Source organism: Tribolium castaneum, unplaced genomic scaffold, assembly GCF_031307605.1.
Source record: "Tribolium castaneum strain GA2 unplaced genomic scaffold, icTriCast1.1 ptg000089l, whole genome shotgun sequence".
Classification (NCBI taxonomy): Eukaryota; Metazoa; Arthropoda; class Insecta; order Coleoptera; family Tenebrionidae; genus Tribolium; species Tribolium castaneum.
Genome location: NW_026986686.1, coordinates 1 through 20000, shown reverse-complemented (window position 1 = coordinate 20000; position 20000 = coordinate 1). Strand labels below are relative to the sequence as shown.

Here is a 20000-nt window from a genome sequence, read left to right as displayed (position 1 = left end):
CGACTGCGACGAAGTTAAGCGTTCATTTGACTTTGTACATAGTACAGACGAAGTACGACGTTTTCGAAGTACGGCACTCAAAATCGTGATTTTCTTGTACGACGTTTATTTGCACGTGCTGCCGACTGCGACGGAGTACAGCGTTCAATTGACTTTGTGCATAGTACAGACGAAGTACGACGTTTGCGAAGTACGGCACTCAAAATCATGATTTTCTTGTAAGACGTTTATTTGCAGTTGCTTCCGACTGCGACGAAGTACAGCGTTCAATTGACTTTGTACATAGTACAGACGAAGTACGACGTTTGCGAAGTACGGCACTCAAAATCATGATTTTCTTGTAAGACGTTTATTTGCAGTTGCTTCCGACTGCGACGAAGTACAGCGTTCAATTGACTTTGTACATAGTACAGACGAAGTACGACGTTTGCGAAGTACGGCACTCAAAATCATGATTTTCTTGTAAGACGTTTACTTGCAGTTGCTTCCGACTGCGACGAAGTACAGCGTTCAATTGACTTTGTACATAGTACAGACGAAGTACGACGTTTGCGAAGTACGGCACTCAAAATCGTGATTTTCATGTACGACGTTTATTTGCACGTCCTGCCGACTGCGACGGAGTACAGCGTTCAATTGACTTTGTACATAGTACAGACGAAGTACGACGTTTGCGAAGTACGGCACTCAAAATCGTGATTTTCTTGTACGACGTTTATTTGCACGTGCTGTCGACTGCGACGAAGTTAAGCGTTCATTTGACTTTGTACATAGTACAGACGAAGTACGACGTTTTCGAAGTACGGCACTCAAAATCGTGATTTTCTTGTACGACGTTTATTTGCACGTGCTGCCGACTGCGACGGAGTACAGCGTTCAATTGACTTTGTGCATAGTACAGACGAAGTACGACGTTTGCGAAGTACGGCACTCAAAATCATGATTTTCTTGTAAGACGTTTATTTGCAGTTGCTTCCGACTGCGACGAAGTACAGCGTTCAATTGACTTTGTACATAGTACAGACGAAGTACGACGTTTGCGAAGTACGGCACTCAAAATCATGATTTTCTTGTAAGACGTTTATTTGCAGTTGCTTCCGACTGCGACGAAGTACAGCGTTCAATTGACTTTGTACATAGTACAGACGAAGTACGACGTTTGCGAAGTACGGCACTCAAAATCATGATTTTCTTGTAAGACGTTTACTTGCAGTTGCTTCCGACTGCGACGAAGTACAGCGTTCAATTGACTTTGTACATAGTACAGACGAAGTACGACGTTTGCGAAGTACGGCACTCAAAATCATGATTTTCTTGTACGACGTTTATTTGCACTTGCTGTCGACTGCGACGAGGTTTAGCGTTCACTTGACTTTGTACATAGTATAGACGAAGTACGACGTTTGCGAAGTACGGCACTCAAAATCGTGATTTTCTTGTACGACGTTTATTCGCACGTGCTGCCGACTGCGACGAAATGCAGCGTTCATAGTACAAACGAAGTACGACGTTCACAAAGTGATGAAGTAAAACGTAAACAATAAATAATAATAATGCAACCCACAATACACTAATTGTGTATTAAAATTGCATAACCTACACGAAGTACGACGTTCAAGAATACTAAAGAATTTTATTTGTGTTGTATATAATGAAAAAACAGCAAATTTTTTTGCAAATTACGTATCTGTAAATAAATGTAAACATTTAGCAACTAATCAAAATTGTTTTTTTTGCCTAGATATTAAAGTAAAACATAAAAATACATTAAATTTATAAAATGCAACCCGCAGCACACTAGATGTGCATTAATATTGCATAACCTTCACGAAGTACGACGTCCAAAAATATTAATTTTTTTTTATATTGAGGTTAAAAGTGAGAAAACATAAATTAATAATAATGCAACCTGCAATACACTTAATATGTACTGATCTTGCATAACCTTCACGAAGTACTACGTTCAAATATAAATTAATATTATTGTGACCCGCAATACACTAAATTTGTATCAATATTGCATAACCTACACGAAGTACGACGTTCAAGAATATTAAAGAATTTTATTTGTGTTGTATATAATAAAAAAACAGCAAATTTTTTTGCAAATTACGTATCTGTAAATAAATGTAAACATTCAGCAACTAATCAAAAGTGTTTTTTTGCCTAGACATTAAAGTAAATCATAAGAATACATTAAATTTATAAAATGCAACCCGCAGCACAACAGATGTGCATCAATATTGCATAACTGTTACGAAGTACGACGTCCAAAAATATTAAATTTTTTTTTATATGAAGGTAAAAAGTGAGAAAACATAAATTAATAATAATGCAACCTGCAATACACTTAATGTGTACTGATGTTGCATAACCTTCACGAAGTACTACGTTCAAATATAAATTAATATTATTGCGACCCGCAATACACTAAATTTGTATCAATATTGCATAACTTACACGAAGTACGACGTTTGAAAATATTAAATGTTTTATTTGTAGTTTGCATATAATAAAAAAAAAAACAAATTTTTATGTAAATTACGTATCTATAAATAAACGTACACATTTAACAATTAAATAAACATAGTATTTTGGCCTAGATATTAAATTAAAACATAAAAATGCATAATATTTATTAAAATGCAACTTGCAATACACCAAATGTGTATTAATATTGCATAACCTTTACGAAGTACGACGTTCACGAAGTACGTCGTTTACGAAGTGCGACGTTTACGAAGTGCGACGTTCACGAAGTACGTCGTTTACGAAGTGCGACGTTCACGAAGTACGTCGTTTACGAAGTGCGACGTTCGCGAAGTACGACGTCTACACATTAGGGCACTCAAAATTATTGTTACGTTGTACGACATTCAGACGTTCCAACTGCGACTAACTACAGCATTCATTTGACTTTGCACATACGACGAACGAAGTACGACGTTTACGAAGTACGGCGCTTAAAATAATTTTGTTTTTATTAATTAATTATTTTTTTTAAAACAAACGTTTTTATAATTAAATTTTATAATGGTTTAAATATAAAATATGACTTTTTAATATTATCAATATTTAAAATATTTTCTCCCTTTTGTGTGTATGCCTTATAGTTATAGAGCTGTGCGCTTCGGTAGACGTCGCCTGTGGAGCTATGTCAGTGGAGCGGTGCGCACATCCAATACCGAGCGGCTGCCTCGATCGGTGTCGCGCTGGTATACATATGGTAGTGGTGTGTGTCGATGCGTTGAGTGAGGCGATATGAACGGTGTAACGGTTTAGTCGAAGTTTATCATAAATGACGACGACAAAACGACCGATTATGTATACGTTCTGCATTTGCTTCCAATTTATCGACGTTTATCGCACATTTCCGCTATCGAATTCGAATAGGGCTTTGCTTGCGAGATTGCTTTATTTTGTGATTTTGTGGCTCGCCCAGTTCCCCACAGCGAGATTGCGGATGCGGCAAAACGTATTCTCTTACGTTGGCGGTCCTTATGCAATCAAACTTTGTTGAACTAACAAATGTTTGTGATTTAAACAAACAAAAATAATAAATGCGTCAACTCTCTAATATCCGAGCGAGAATATTTATATAATATTCGTAACGTTTATGGATTCGAAAGAATTTCATAAATTCACGTCGCATTCAATCTTGCGAAGAGTGAAGAGAATGTTTGAACTTTTAAATCGGCAAAGGTAAAAAATAATATTATAAATATTATTATTATGCCTTTATTGACCGATATATGTGTTGTGGTGTTTAACGACTACGACGACGATGATGACGATACATTTATCTCTATATCGTACGAAGAAAAGAAGAAACAGCGTGGCGTTACTTTCTTATATGTTAGATTGTTTCGCACAAACGCGCATATTCTTCATCTTTATAAACGATGATGATGAGTATTTTATTCTCTCGTCTGTCTCAAAAAACACAAAAACACAGTTCCCTGGTTGATCCTGCCAGTAGTCATATGCTTGTCTCAAAGATTAAGCCATGCATGTCTCAGTACAAGCCAAATTAAGGTGAAACCGCGAAAGGCTCATTAAATCAGTTATGGTTCCTTAGATCGTACCCACATTTACTTGGATAACTGTGGTAATTCTAGAGCTAATACATGCAAACAGAGCTCCGACCGGAGACGGAAGGAGCGCTTTTATTAGATCAAAACCAATCGGTGGCGGTTTCGCCGTCATCGTACAACTTGGTGAATCTGAATAACTTTACGCTGATCGCACGGTCTCGCACCGGCGACGCATCTTTCAAATGTCTGCCTTATCAACTGTCGATGGTAGGTTCTGCGCCTACCATGGTTGTAACGGGTAACGGGGAATCAGGGTTCGATTCCGGAGAGGGAGCCTGAGAAACGGCTACCACATCCAAGGAAGGCAGCAGGCGCGCAAATTACCCACTCCCGGCACGGGGAGGTAGTGACGAAAAATAACGATACGGGACTCATCCGAGGCCCCGTAATCGGAATGAGTACACTCTAAACCCTTTAACGAGGATCAATTGGAGGGCAAGTCTGGTGCCAGCAGCCGCGGTAATTCCAGCTCCAATAGCGTATATTAAAGTTGTTGCGGTTAAAAAGCTCGTAGTCGAATTTGTGTCCCGCGCCGCCGGTTCATCGTTCGCGGTGTTAACTGGCGTTTCGCGGGACGTCCTGCCGGTGGGCTTAGCTCGAGAGGGCGGCCCAACTCAATCCCGCCGCGGTGCTCTTCATTGAGTGTCGAGGTGGGCCGGCACGTTTACTTTGAACAAATTAGAGTGCTTAAAGCAGGCTAAAACTTCGCCTGAATACTGTGTGCATGGAATAATGGAATAGGACCTCGGTTCTATTTTGTTGGTTTTCGGAACCCCGAGGTAATGATTAATAGGAACGGATGGGGGCATTCGTATTGCGACGTTAGAGGTGAAATTCTTGGATCGTCGCAAGACGGACAGAAGCGAAAGCATTTGCCAAAAACGCTTTCATTGATCAAGAACGAAAGTTAGAGGTTCGAAGGCGATCAGATACCGCCCTAGTTCTAACCATAAACGATGCCAGCTAGCGATCCGCCGACGTTCCTCCGATGACTCGGCGGGCAGCTTCCGGGAAACCAAAGCTTTTGGGTTCCGGGGGAAGTATGGTTGCAAAGCTGAAACTTAAAGGAATTGACGGAAGGGCACCACCAGGAGTGGAGCCTGCGGCTTAATTTGACTCAACACGGGAAACCTCACCAGGCCCGGACACCGGAAGGATTGACAGATTGAGAGCTCTTTCTTGATTCGGTGGGTGGTGGTGCATGGCCGTTCTTAGTTGGTGGAGCGATTTGTCTGGTTAATTCCGATAACGAACGAGACTCTAGCCTGCTAAATAGGCGTATTTCGACATCCCAAATGCCGGCTGGAGCCGGGTTCGCCCGGTCTCTATGTGCGGTTTTTACTGTCGGCGTACAAACAATTCTTCTTAGAGGGACAGGCGGCTTCTAGCCGCACGAGATTGAGCAATAACAGGTCTGTGATGCCCTTAGATGTTCTGGGCCGCACGCGCGCTACACTGAAGGAATCAGCGTGTCCTCCCTGACCGAGCGGTCCGGGTAACCCGCTGAACCTCCTTCGTGCTAGGGATTGGGGCTTGCAATTGTTCCCCATGAACGAGGAATTCCCAGTAAGCGCGAGTCATAAGCTCGCGTTGATTACGTCCCTGCCCTTTGTACACACCGCCCGTCGCTACTACCGATTGAATGATTTAGTGAGGTCTTCGGACCGGTGCGCGGTGGCGTTTCGACGTTGCCGATGTTGCTGGGAAGATGACCAAACTTGATCATTTAGAGGAAGTAAAAGTCGTAACAAGGTTTCCGTAGGTGAACCTGCGGAAGGATCATTAACGTGTAAATGTTGTTGTTTAGTTGTCACACATACACACACATTTTGTCTGTGCTGATCAACAAAAAACACACATACATACACTATTCGTATGATGATCAATTCTCATACAAAATTCTTTATTATGCGTCGAACGGAAAAGCAACAACGGGTCGTCTTGCATTAAGCGGATCTGTTGTTACGTTTTTCGATTTATTTTATAAATCGATTGTAAACGTGCCGTAAACGACGTTTTCAAAGAATTTTTTCGAACATTAACACGAATCAATATTGTCGAAAGATGGTTATGTGCTAACGTTTTATTATTGCTTTCGCAGTGCCGGTCTTAGCGTATTTCCATCATCGTATTCGCTTCGAAAAAAAGTACTAATACACAGTGGTGGTGTATAATTAATGTGCAAGAGATGTTGTTGTTGTTGTTGTAGTATTTGTATATGGTTGGAGTTATTTATAATAACAAACAAGAATGAATGAATGAATAATAATGGTGTCTGCCAATACGATCGTACTTTATGTACACGACTAAAACTTTATACATACAAACCATAATAATAAATAAACTCGAAACAACCAACAACAAAATTAATACGCTACTGTACATACAAATACACATTTATACATACCATCATTTTACTTAACCGATGGTGAGTGATGTTTGAAAAATAAACGCTTAGGCTTACGGTTTTGTAAGCCAGTCTTTGCGTATTTTCTTCATCGTATTCGCTTCGGAAAAAAGAAAATAAAGATGGTGTATAATTAATGTGTAAAAGAGATGTTGTAGTTGTAATTTAATTTGTAAATGGTTGGAGTTTATTAATAAATAAAAGGGGCTGTCTATTCGTCTGTACTTTATGTACAAGACTAAAACTTTATACATACAAACCATAATAATAAATAAACTCGAAACAACCAACAACAAAATTAATACGCTACTGTACATACAAATACACATTTATACATACCATCATTTTACTTAACCGATGGTGAGTGATGTTTGAAAAATAAACGCTTAGGCTTACGGTTTTGTAAGCCAGTCTTTGCGTATTTTCTTCATCGTATTCGCTTCGGAAAAAAGAAAATAAAGATGGTGTATAATTAATGTGTAAAAGAGATGTTGTAGTTGTAATTCAATTTGTAAATGGTTGGAGTTTATTAATAAATAAAAGGGGCTGTCTATTCGTCTGTACTTTATGTACAAGACTACAAAAACGTTTTATAACAATAAAAAGCTCGAAACAACCAATAACAAAATATACTACTACTATACTACTATACATACAAACGCACATTTATAAATACATAAAATCAATTTACTTTATCGATAGTGAGTGATGTTTGGAAAAAAACGCTTAGGCTTACGGTTTTCGGGTACCTGGGTTCCGCATGCGTCGAAGTAATAATTTACTTTAACGACGCGACGAACCGTAGGAATCTAAATAAAAAAGTTTATTAACTTTTTTAGATTCTGTGGGTTTTAAATGATATACGCCCGACTGACGAAGGAACGTTTTGCACTGCCTGTGCTTTTCTTTTGATTCGTTTTTATGTCGACGGACGTTCTTAGAATGCCCACCAAACGACGTATCACACAAAACACCCTACAATTGTATTGTTTGGTAAATATTGTTGTGATTAAGTTTGCAGCTGTGGCGTTTGTTTGAAGAAAACGTCTGGTTTTTCGACATATTTTCTATTTAATAAATATACATAATGCTTATCGCAAAAGGAGCAGAGTTTTATAGAAGTAGATAACGAATGGGGGGACAACACAACACAACCTTGACCTTGAGTTTGACCCCGCCCATTTTCCCTCTCTTTCTTTCAAGGCCACTCGTTCTCTCTCTTACTTTTTCAAGGCCAACCCCTCTACTTCCCCCACCACTTCAAGGCCAAGGCATTATTGGACCTTGATGTTTTCAAGGTCAAGGTCCCCACTTTTGCAAGGCCAACAACTCCTCACTCATTCAAGATGAATCGCGCAATTGTCCTTACTCATTTTCCACCCCAAACTGTATAAAAGGTAATGTGTTGTGTTGTGTAACACAGTTCTTGTGTATATCAGTGTATAACAAGAAATTCTTAAAAAATGGAACCCATCAGAAAAAGTTCTATTTTTAATACTCCTGGTAAGTTTAATATTTTTTTAGTAGTTTAGTTGGAAATAATTTTTTTTCAGAGGATATTATTATTTGTCCATACGACAAAAACCACGTTCTTCTTTGGTTTCGGCTCGAAAGGCACATTTGGAAGTGCCATCGGGCCGATAAAGAAAAGCAAAGGGCCTCAAGTAAAGTGATGGTGCAAGAAGAAGAAGAGGAGAACTGGGATCATTTTAATGAGCCCAGCTACCTCGACTTCCTGAGGAGTAAAAGGAAACATGTCATAAAACAAAGGGCCTCAAGTAAAGTGATGGTGCAAGAAGAAGAGGAGAACTGGGATCATTTTAATGAGCCCAGCTACCTCGACTTCCTGAGGAGTAAAAAGAATCATAATGCCTTAAATTAAAGAAGTAAGTTTTATTGAATCTTTTTCAACAGTAATTTATTGTGAATTTTTTAGGGCCGGGGTTCTTTCGTTAAAATAGTGTAGAATAAGTTTAGCTAAGTAGTAGTAGTAGTAGTTGTAGTAAAATGTAAATATTATTGTATAAAAAAAATAAAAGTTGTAAAAAAAAGCTACATGTTTTTATGTACACCTATTTCAACCTACTGATACAAGTAAGTGTGACCAGCAAGCAGAGTCGCTCCCTGTTTCAAGACCACTCATTCCCTCTTTATCTTTGATGTTTTCATCTCACTTTTTCTCATTATTTCACTTTTTCAAGGCCACAATATTGGTGCATTTTCATTCAAGGTTAAAAAGTGGGGGTATAGTTAATATATAGAATTTAGTACAAGTTTGATAGCAGTCAGTACTGATTTAATCCTCCGAGAAATAAGAATATAAAAAAGTGCATATATCTGTGTTAATGTCTAAGAGTATTCGCTGCTGGGTCATGGATGTATTGAATCGAATCGCTCGATGCGGACAGAAGCCCATTTTAAAAGCTGGTGAGCTAGAGTTGAACACAAGATTCCGCATACATAATATTAGACGCACAAAGTCTCTGTTCGGAAATTCAGTGCTTGTTGAGTTGGACAATTATGCAGTGTTTCTGCCGAGAAGAATAAGTGATTATTTGACTGAGGAGAAAATTGATGAGTTATTACGAGATCCACGTCCACTATATTTAATATATTTGGGAAAAGAAGATGCTAGAAACCCGACATCTGCACATTGTTTTGAGTTTCAACGTGTGGATGATGAAATATTAGGTGAGTGAACATAATGTAAAATGGAGGATGAAAAGAAATTAAAGAAATGTATATTTCATTTACAGTTAACGAGGGTGCCGAAGAGTAGGATGAAATTATCGGAAAAAGACTTATGTGTGTGAAGTAGTGTGCGTTTTGTGCTAGTGATAGTTTCTTAAAATAAATAAATAAATAAAAAATCATGTGTCTAGACGATGGACAATATGAAAAAAGTTTATACGAGTGTTTTGATAAAAGACTGTTATCATATAAGAACTGGGTACATTCATACCCATCTCCATGGAGTTTAGCAAAAGCGGGATTGTTTTATATTCAAATATCTGATTGTACCCAGTGTTTTGTTTGTGGAGTAATAATTTCACGATGGGAAAAAAGTGATGATGCGTTTATGGAGCATAAAAAACATTCTCCAAAATGTGGATATGTGAAATTGCTTTCCACAGACAAAACTACAATTCAAAAATTCAAATTAGTTACTAAAAATAGCATTGTTGTAGTTTTATTTTTTTTTATATTTGTATTCATGTATTATTTATGTGCGTCTTCTTATGCATAGGTATGCAGACTTGTTAACCTTGATCAGTGTCGGGCGCGCGCCAAAGGCGAGGTAAAAATCAAGAGGCGTCTTGATTTAATTAGTTTATAATTAAATAAGTGGTAGAATAATATGGAGGATTTATAATAGATTTAAGGATATTTAATGTACTACCTATAATATTGATGAAATAAAGTGTTTTAATCGATTCCTTATAGTTTATTTTATTAAAAAAACAATTCATAATAATAATAATTATCTATGTAATATCCGATGAATTAATCCAAGAGTTATGAGTTTTATCCATTCCACTCCACTTGACGAATAAACGGTTACCTTTCTTTCGTAAAACTTTCTCAACGAGATATACATTCGGATATTTAACTTTTTGTAATTCTTCAGTGTAGAAACCTCCTCGTATTGTTTCTCCAGAAACATCTTGTAGCAAATAAGTTCTAGGATTAGTATTTTGAACCTTCGAAACTGTAAATACTTCATTACTCCAATTTGGGGTGTACCCTTTCTTAAAAAGATGTCGATGTTTACTAATTCGAACAAAATCACCAACTTTAAATTTGGGTTTATAAATGTCCATTGTTTTAAGATGACTATAAACTTGATCCAAAACTTTGCGTTCGTTTTTCTTATTTATTGAAATCGGTTTTAAACCAGTAGTCTTATGTCTGGTATTATTGTATTTTTTTATTATGTCAGGTAAAATGTTTATCCAGTTGTAGTGACCTTGCACCGAAAATTCTTTATACATCATTCCCTTGATTGTTCGATTCACGCGCTCGACGACACTACTTTTTAAATTCGAATAAGAACTGTAGTGATTAATTTTGTATTTATTCATTAATTGTTGAAAATGTTTATTGTAAAACTCCTTTCCCAGATCTGTTTGAATGTTTTTAGGAACGTTACGTCGAGTTTTTAAAATTTCACTCATTGCATTTACAACACTTAAAGCCGACTTATTCTTTAATGGAACAGCCCATACAAATTTAGAAAAAACATTGATAACCATTAAGATATACTTAAAGCCTTTATTGACGCGTGAATATGGTATCATTTCAACCAGATCGAGTTGCAATAAATCATTTAAACCTTTCACTATCACACGTCGTCTTTTAAAGTTCACTCTCGCCGGTGCATGTAGTTCATTAACAACTTGACGCTTAATATTTAAATCACTACGCTTCATGGTGGATTGGTACTTTTAAAACTATTTCTATATATATCGGTTTAGCTTCTGATGTTTTGGGTCCATATTTAAATGATAGTTTGTCACCTTCACGTAAAATTTGACCAATTAAATTCGTAGTTTGTTTCGAATTAATTAATGCAATCCACCCGCTCGATGGACTACCATGTACAGACGTAATCGTTGCTTCTTTTAATGGGAAAATATAATTCGTACCAATATTAAATAATACAAAAAGTTTTTTAGCTGGATCCAGTGTCCCAAAGAGTGAGATTGTGGTATATGAGAAAGATTTGACACGTTGTAAAGTTGTCCGAATTCTGTGTTCACTAATGTGTTCACCAAATTTATCTAATGTCATATTCTTGTCTATTGAATGAATAAAGTATGTAGAAATACTAACTATAAAATATAATGTGTTTGCAATATATACAAGTCGTCTCTAAATTATTAACGAATTATTTTCGATTCACGCAATTCTGTTATGATGCGATTGATTTCATTCATATGATTATTATTACCAGCTACTGTCGATGATAATAAAAGACGTAGTCTATTTACGAGTGTGTTGGGATTTTTGTAGGGAACAAATTCTAAATTTTTATCTGTTAAAGCCAATGTGCGAAGAATACCACCACCCTTAACTCTTTTTGATATTGGTTGGATACTACTTGTCGGAGTTGATTGTTCATGACCTTGAGCCTGCAATCGTTGTATTGCAGGTATGTTGCGAAGTCGCGGATACTGTTTACGTGCTGGTGGTACGAGAATTGAAAGACTACTACTGCGGCTTCGTTGCTGGACAGGAGTCGATTGACCTTGATCGGCATCAAGGCTTTCTTCAGTATCACTGTAAAATGGCGGCGACTGAGATGCACGGTGTTCCTGAAGTGGCTGTCTCGAGAAATGTCGAATAATTGTTTTATATTTGTTCCCTACATTACCCAGAATTTGTGCATTTGGTTTATAGTTTTTTCTGTCTGCATTGGTTCGAATGACAATATTTCGATAAGTTTCTAAATCTGATTGAGTATAATTAGTTGGATTTTTTTTAAATAATAATTCATACAATCCAGGTGTATCAGGATAAGCTACATTTTGAACGATTACATGATCGTCTTTGAAATCAATTTCAGAATTGCCAATAAAAAATTTATTTGCCTCGGTTCCATGTCTCACACCATATTGATGATCAAATTTGTTTTCTGTGTTAATAATCATATCTTCAATGTACTGTCGAGGTAAACCGGTCCATTGTTTAAGAAAATGGCGAAATGCATCGGTTTTTGACAAATTTATTAATGTTTCTTGCAACTTTCCAATGGTCACGTTCCTGAGTGACTCTCCCTCCTCTCTGGGTGTGCTAGCAGTCGCATGTTGTCGCATTAAACTGAATCGTGGATCGAGCGATGTAGTACTACGGCTTGTAGTCGTTGACTCAAAAAGTCGCTTCGCCTCCGGTTGTTTGATCTCATGATGAATTGATATTTTTTCCTGTTTTGGGACAACTTCGCGTTCATGTTTAATTTCAGAAATTAAACTTTTTATTGGATCGGTTAGAGGTTGAATGTGGGTTGCGAAACGTCTTTGCGAACTTGCAATGTGTGAAGATAATGATCGTACTTTTTGTTTAACGTGTCGTCTTGCCTTATCCAGCTCTAAAGCTAAACGTTTATCCATGTCGATCGTCGACTAATAAATAAATCTTTGACAAACATTTACATTTATATTTTAATGAACTGATCAAAACCGTTACGATAACGCCCATTGTCTTGTTCAGCATCCTTATCAATAGTAACAAATCCATACGGTTTTTGCCAACACTGTGAACACATTTTCTGAAAGGTTTCAAATGACATATCTGTACCAACGTGATCATTAAAAATATGTTTTAAATTTAATACATCCTGAGGAAAGATAATTATAAAATTAGCATTATCACGAATTAATTGTTTCTGAATGGAAGAATACGTTTGGCTTATAAATATACAATCGATATTATAATGCCTACCAAAGCAAAAATAATCACGTATTATATTTTGGTTACAAGTGACTACATCATCAAATATTATTATGGAATAGGGTTTGATTTCTTTAGGAGGGGGAATTTCGGCACCATCTTCATATTCATAGTAACCGACTTTATCGAGAGGTGCCAGAACCGATTTTAAAAATTGATATTTTGGTTGTTGTAGCGTTTTTGAAAATAAGTAAATGTCTGTGAAGCGTAATCCATTTGGATGCAGCAAGAGACTTAATATCACATTTGTTTTTCCACATCCAGAACGTCCAACCACTAGTCCTCTTTTTACACTATTATTGAATAAAGTATTATGTTTAGGAAACTGTTGATAGGGTACACAAACTGAATAGTCGTGATTAGAAATTTTTAATAAATCTTTTTGTTGCACAAGTTTCATTGTTGACTTACAAAATACAAATAAAAATACTTTACACATTACATCAATTATAAATACATAATAATAATAACTATGTAGTATAAATAAATGGTTACATATCGTTACATATCTACAATAAGGTAAAATTCAATCAGTGGGTTCCACATATTTTTGCAATTCTCTAATTAGAGAATCTAAATTTCGATCTCTATCAATATCGTAATGTCCCCAGGCTAATGTATCAATTGAATTACCTAAAATGTATCGTTTATCATCGAAATTAGACAGTGCTATTTTATTCCTTAATTCGGTATACATATTATGTAAATAAGATTTGAAAACGTTCATAACACAGAAAACTGATGAAGATGAAGGATTTGTTGCAATTGCCCGATATTGTAACAGTGTTAGAGATTTATCAATTACATGTTTACTTACACCTTTAGCCTTTTTAATTAAATCATTCACTGTTTGCACACAATATGCTTTGGCACCGGTGCCATAAAGTAGTACAATTGGTACACCAGCATACTCATCTTTCATTTTACCGATAACAGACACAGTTTTAGGAATATCATGAATATTATTCTCGGGATAATTTGAAGTATCAAACCGATCGATATTCTGTTTAATATCATTATATACGTTTTCCGTATAAATTTCTAAAATTAATGAATCCGTATCCGTATACAAAAGCTGTACATTATTTCCATACTTAACTTTAAGGAAATTATAAAAAAAGTCATACATTAAAGTTTTTGAAATTTCCAATATACTGAATCCTACATAAATAGGTTTATCATACGTTACTTGAACTTTATTCATTTCTATTGCAACTAAATTTTCAGTAAAAATAGAACAATTTTTAAATTGTGGTTTGGCTATCCATGTCTCTGCTCCATACTTGTGACCGTTTTTTTTTCCAATGTGTAGCCAGTTTAATATCTACCCGATTATCGACATTTTCCATGGTTTTTCCATACACACTATTATTCATGAGTTTAAATAAATCTTTTTCAAACTTATTTTTAGTCTGATTTCGTAATTTCGTATTTAAATCAATATATGGTTTGAGCCATGACGATTGATTGAATTTTAGTACTCTATGAATTTTTGTCAATTCTAGTCCATTTTGTAGAGCTTGTTTTAAATTTCGATAGTGTATTATGTAGTTTGTTTTAGCACATAGATTTGGAATGAGTTTAGCACATTTTCCGTTTGGTGGAATTAAATTTTCAGGTAGAAATGGCATATCATTATGAGAGTTGTGTAAATGATGAGGATAAGAGATATCTACTTCAAGGACATAACCTTCAGGTGTGGTATCAGTCAAATCCATAATACTAAGTGAATTAATTTCGTCTTGCGTTAGCCAAGTAAATCCACCTAAAGGGAGTACTTCACTCATAGCCCAACCATAGAGATTTGTTGCATCGAGGTATAAAATGTATGATGTCGGTTTCGAAGGGTCATAATTTGGAAGAAATTTATTATTTGCTTGAGCCGCTCGTTTAACACATGTACTAACTCCCCCACGAATCCCTTTTTTGAAAAAATGCAACATATCTATATCAGTCAATAATTCTAATTTTACATGGGTAAATTTAAGCATAGCATTCCAACTAAGAGATGGTGCAGTCACGTAATGTGCTGGATCAAGTTCATAATGCTTAAGGCACATGTTTCGAAAATTCTCAAAGACATCAGCTAATAGCAAAATATCACTTTTTAAATAGAGATCAGAATATTCGCCTAGAGTCTGACAATGGAATGTATTCCATACGGTATTAGCTCGTTGATAATCATCTTCAGAAATATGCTCATCGCGAAGTTTATCGTAAAAATCAATTTTTTGTGGTAATTCCGTGAGATCTAATTTAGAAAAATCATCGATAAATGAATATGGAAAAACCCCTTTCTGTCTAATTAACTGAAATTCTCTGTCAACGGGAAAGTATCGTTTTACTTCCATACATTGAGCATCATCCAAGGCTGCTGCCAGTTTTTCTAATGAACATGTCAAAAACTGAAAACTATCTATAAAACGCAAGTGTAAGTGCTCCTTGACTATTCGATTGTTTGAATTTAGATATTCGCCTACACAAATTTTTTTCGAAAATGTAATATATTTCTCTTTAGTTTTACCAAGAATATTAATTTCACTTTCTTCAAGGGCCAACTCTTTAATGAATAAGTGACTATCATAATTTGTTAAATTATGAAATACTATCGGAATAAAATTTGGAATTTGAAAATTCAAGTTACAATTACTGTGCGCAGCGGACCTATAACGACCCGTTAAATGACAGTGATCTTTTACTTTAATATCATTCTGTTGAAAAGGTTTTTGACAAATATGACATTCCGTTGCTGTAAGATAATCAAACTCTTCTTGAATAGTTAATGGAAGCATTGGTTGTACAATACTTAAATACTTTTTATAAATCTCTATCAAATCTATTTCTAATGCTGTAATAAAGTCAACCACAGATGACTGTCCTCGAAAACTTTGGAATTTAGATAATTGATCGTTATATGAACATTTAATGTAATATGCACATGAATATGGTTGATGGAGAAAAGTTTTTATCGAAAATGATTGATTTGGATTTGGTGCAACTGTACTCATAGGTTTCAATAAACATTCGAAATCAGCATAAACAATAAATGGGATAGTCATTTTATGATGATAATTTTGAAATTCTAATACATTAGCGGGAACATTATAACCAAATCTATTTGTTATTAATTCATTATTTGGGATTCTAGCATAAAGTTTTCCACAATCAGTCGAAGAATGTCTATCTAATAAAGCTTGGGTTGTGAAATATTGTAGACATCCATCACAGAAAAATTTTGAATGATGATGTTTTGAGAGTTGGGAAGATACTAAACGTGGCAAATTAGTTATTGTACAGTAATGTTGATTACCATCGTTATCACTCAACAATAATAAATTTATGTGTACCGGTTTCTTAAAGTTTGTAAAATATAATGGTCCCACAATTTCAAATTTTACCTTATTGTTTACATAAAGTAATTCAAGTCCGTAAACATTAATAGAGACATTATTTTGACTTTCAAATTTTGCAATACTATCCAGTTTTACAGGAAATTCAATACCTTGGAAATTAAAAAGTGTCGACCAATGTGGATATGAACTGGGTAAATGTTCTGGTCCCATAGGTAGACACACTGCTGCTACGACACTCCAACCAAAACAATGAATATCCTGATTTTGAACATTAACTATTGCCCTCTTCATTTTCACGCTTGGCGGTAGTGGGATATACGATGAAGCTTTCAATGGATTGTAATAGTTTACATTTAATTCTAAATGTAAGATTTTCACAAGTGTCCAGCCTAAAACAAAGAAGCAAAAAAATAATTGTATTATAAAGATTTTTACAATATATAACTACCTGAATCTCGTTCCAAAAAATCCATCATTTTTTGACTAATAACTTCTTGAAAGTCATGCAACATATTCCTAATATTCGTGCCTAAAGTGACAATTCTGTTAGTAGTATTGAAAGATTTTACATCAAATATATTTTTTGACTCAATGGTATACAATCCAAATAATTCCAAATTTATTTTGATTGTACTAAATTTTTCAATTTGTGAAACAATAAGTCTAAGTAATTTATTGTGAATTTTATCCATAAATTCATTTAAATCGATATAATGGCCCTCATCACAAATCCTATATGAAGCGATGCGTGATTTAAATGCACTGCTGAGTGCAAACACCCCATCCTCCAAGGGAGTACTTTGACAATTATTTCTATGCTGTCTACTTCTCTCATGGGCCGTAATAAGCTTTGGAGCAATTTCTTGATTACATGTAACGCACATATAATTGTTGCTAGCTAGAAAAGAAAAATTATTGAAAAATAGAGTACCTATTAGTTAAAACTTACCAGTTGAATGACATATTTTCTGTTTTTTGGCGGCCGGTCCTCCATTTTCCTGTTTTTTGACCACTTGACAATAGAGCTTTTCGTGGCGTAGTCGTGATTGACGGGTTGTAAATTGTTTATTACAGTTTTCACAGTGATGCATTTTCTTATGAAAATATAAATCAATAAATTAAACAGGTTACTAACAAAGTTTAATTATAAATTTGCTGCCTTCTGTTACTATCTTTGAATGACTTTTATTTATACTATATAAATATATATTTTTTTGTGTTCAGAGATAGGTATCCAGCAAGACCTCGAGGAGGAGCAGCATGCTTGCCATCGTGTTGTAGGTAGTATGATGTTAAAATTTGGAAAATCGCGTTCGAATTAAATGTACTTGATATGATTGTGGGATGGAAATAGGATTTATTAATATTAATTATTAATATTAACATCATTAATATTAATATTAATATTATAATTATTAATAATTAATATTAATGGCGACTTTCGCGAACGTCTACGAGGCTTTCTAGGGCGCCGACGCCTCCTTGATCGTGAGTGAGGGGGAGTGGGTGGAATGATGTCATCGTCGTCGTCATCGTCTCCACCCTCCACCCTATTCTCAATCCTATTATTTGTTTGCCCTAGAATGGGTGACAATTGAGAGGGTTGAATGATGTCATTTTCAACATCCATCTCTTCACCCTGCCTCCTCTCTTCAACCCACGGCTCTGCCAGTGCGTCAATGACAGATGGTTGTTGCATGTCATTGACGCCCTGTGATAATATTATGGGTGACGGTGGTGGTGAAGGTTGTGGTGACCGAATGATGTTATTTTCGGTCTCTACCACCACCAATCTCTCTGGCAGAACATCATTTTCCTCAATAATCGGTGAATTGGGTTGAGGGGGATGTTCAACGTTACCATTGATAATGTTTTCCACCTCAACCCAAGGCTCCGATAAGGCGTCAATGATGTCCTGCGATATTATCATAGGGGGTTGAGTTAATACCGCGGGTGCCGCTTCAGGAGATATTGGTGTAACGGGGCGGGTAAACACTGGCTCAACGAAGGGGCTTTGTGGTGGTAGTGGTGGACTGGGAGAGATTGGGGGTTCTTCCACCACGACCATATCATTATCAAATACATTTAACTCATCGGTAATCGAATTATTGATGGGACAAGTTCCTTCATCCACAACCGGATTGGACACCGCCTCGTCTTCGTTAATAAACTGGTCTATTAAGGTCAACGAGATGTCGTCCGAATAATCATTTTCAATACCATGTTGAGCCAGGTATTGCGTGAATGGTAAAGAAAACGATAATTCACTATCAGGTTGTGATAAAGGAATAACCATAGAATCATCATCATCCTCATCAACGATTTGAACAATATTAGCAACAGCGTGATTAGCTAATTGCTTCTCTTTCACACTTAACTGACTACATTCAATCTCATCCTCTTCAAAACAATCTTCCCTCAAAGATTGACTTAAAGACGACTTGGCAAATTGTTCAAATTGTGTCTCATCATTTTTGATTAATTTTGAATAAGTAGGTCTAATAATTACATCAGAAACGATATTGATTCTAGGTTTATCCCTATTAAAACCACTACGGTTTTGATAGGGATTTGCAACTTTTCCCTTCAATACTTTAAATAATAACTTTGATGACTGGTTACTTACAGTTGTCCTAGTTGAGGGACCGGGACACTGACAACACTCGTCACCATGAGTGCACGGTTTAAAATTAGCAAAATAATTTGAACACATTATTTCGTACACAGACTACCTGTACAACACAGAATGAATTTCTGCATTCACTCTCTGCACATTTATAAATTGTTAAAAGCTCCCGTCAAGGTCAACTTCTTTGTATGCACTTACTGCAACTACATTGGTGTATTCCATCAAGGTTAACATATAGACACAAAAAAATGTAAAAAGAAGACCTATGTAGACAGGATGGAGTGTAACCGCCTGTTTCAAGGACATCGTTAACCTGTTTAATTTATTGAAAAAATGAGAAAAATCACTCATATCCACTGCAATAATCAACTCTTTTTTTATAAATAAAATGAATTTTTTTGGGTGGTGTATAAGGATTATTGAAAGTGTAAGGGAGTGGTAAATATTATGAAAAAAATACAAATGTTTATAAATCTATAACATTTATTTATAAATACTACAATTAATTAATTCAATTAATATTCCATATCATTACAAAAAATATTTTTTGAAGAGTTTGTATTTTCAAAATTGCTTCTCGATGATTGTTGATAATCATTATTAGTATTATGGGATAAAGTTGAATCAAAATAATTCCCATTTCCGCAATCAAAACTCCTCCAAGAATATTCACGATGTGGAAGACATCTTCGTAAATGTCGTCGAAGATGTTTTACTTTCAGGCGATGTCCTGGATTATTACGACACGTTATCCAACTCTCTTGATCCATGATTACTAATAGACTGATGAGTTGAGATTATTTACACAATGTTTTGTACACTTTTAACGAAATGTTTGTTTTAAAAAAAATACATTATGTAGACTGCAATATGCGTTATCGTTCAGATGGTACATGCATTTAACTTTATCGGCGTGTAATGTTGGTTGTTGTGGAAATTCAATAACTTGTTTATGTGTATATTTTTTCAAAAATTCGGCTTTTTCTTTTCCTTTTACGTAAATTTTGTCAACATCCTTCAACACATTGTTTATAACTTGTACGTGTTTCCAATATGGAATATGTCCC

At 35.6% G+C, this 20000-nt stretch overlaps 1 protein-coding gene, 1 long non-coding RNA gene and 1 other non-coding gene across 3 annotated transcripts; 2 read left to right on the top strand and 1 right to left on the bottom strand.

The window, feature by feature from the left end:
• Positions 1-3956: 3956 nt before the first annotated feature.
• LOC135267771 (small subunit ribosomal RNA) lies at positions 3957-5879 on the top strand. The gene has a single exon (XR_010336144.1). It is a non-coding gene; the product is annotated as a small subunit ribosomal RNA (ribosomal RNA).
• Positions 5880-8468: 2589 nt separating this feature from the next.
• LOC135267766 (uncharacterized) lies at positions 8469-9935 on the top strand. The gene is made up of 2 exons (XR_010336139.1): positions 8469-9192; positions 9258-9935. It is a non-coding gene; the product is annotated as an uncharacterized LOC135267766 (long non-coding RNA).
• A 3369-nt stretch (positions 9936-13304) lies between these two features.
• On the bottom strand, positions 13305-19994 carry LOC135265262 (uncharacterized). Its single transcript, XM_064359691.1, has 4 exons — positions 18931-19994; positions 17254-17398; positions 16753-17202; positions 13305-16693 (listed from the first exon to the last, which is right to left on the bottom strand). Exons 1-4 carry the CDS (start codon positions 19015-19017, stop codon positions 14196-14198), a joined length of 3180 nt encoding a protein of 1059 aa, XP_064215761.1. The 5' UTR covers positions 19018-19994; the 3' UTR covers positions 13305-14195.
• Between the last annotated feature and the right edge of the window lie 6 nt (positions 19995-20000).

Coding starts and splice junctions, on each gene's coding strand:
- LOC135265262 (XM_064359691.1), bottom strand. CDS start 19,017: ATGTGTTCAAATTATTTTGCTAATTTTAAACCGTGCACTCATGGTGAC. Junction 17,399..18,930: donor GTCCCTCAACTAGGACAACT/GTAAGTAACCAG, acceptor TATTTTCATAAG/AAAATGCATCACTGTGAAAA. Junction 16,694..16,752: donor TTTTTTGGAACGAGATTCAG/GTAGTTATATAT, acceptor TCTTTGTTTTAG/GCTGGACACTTGTGAAAATC.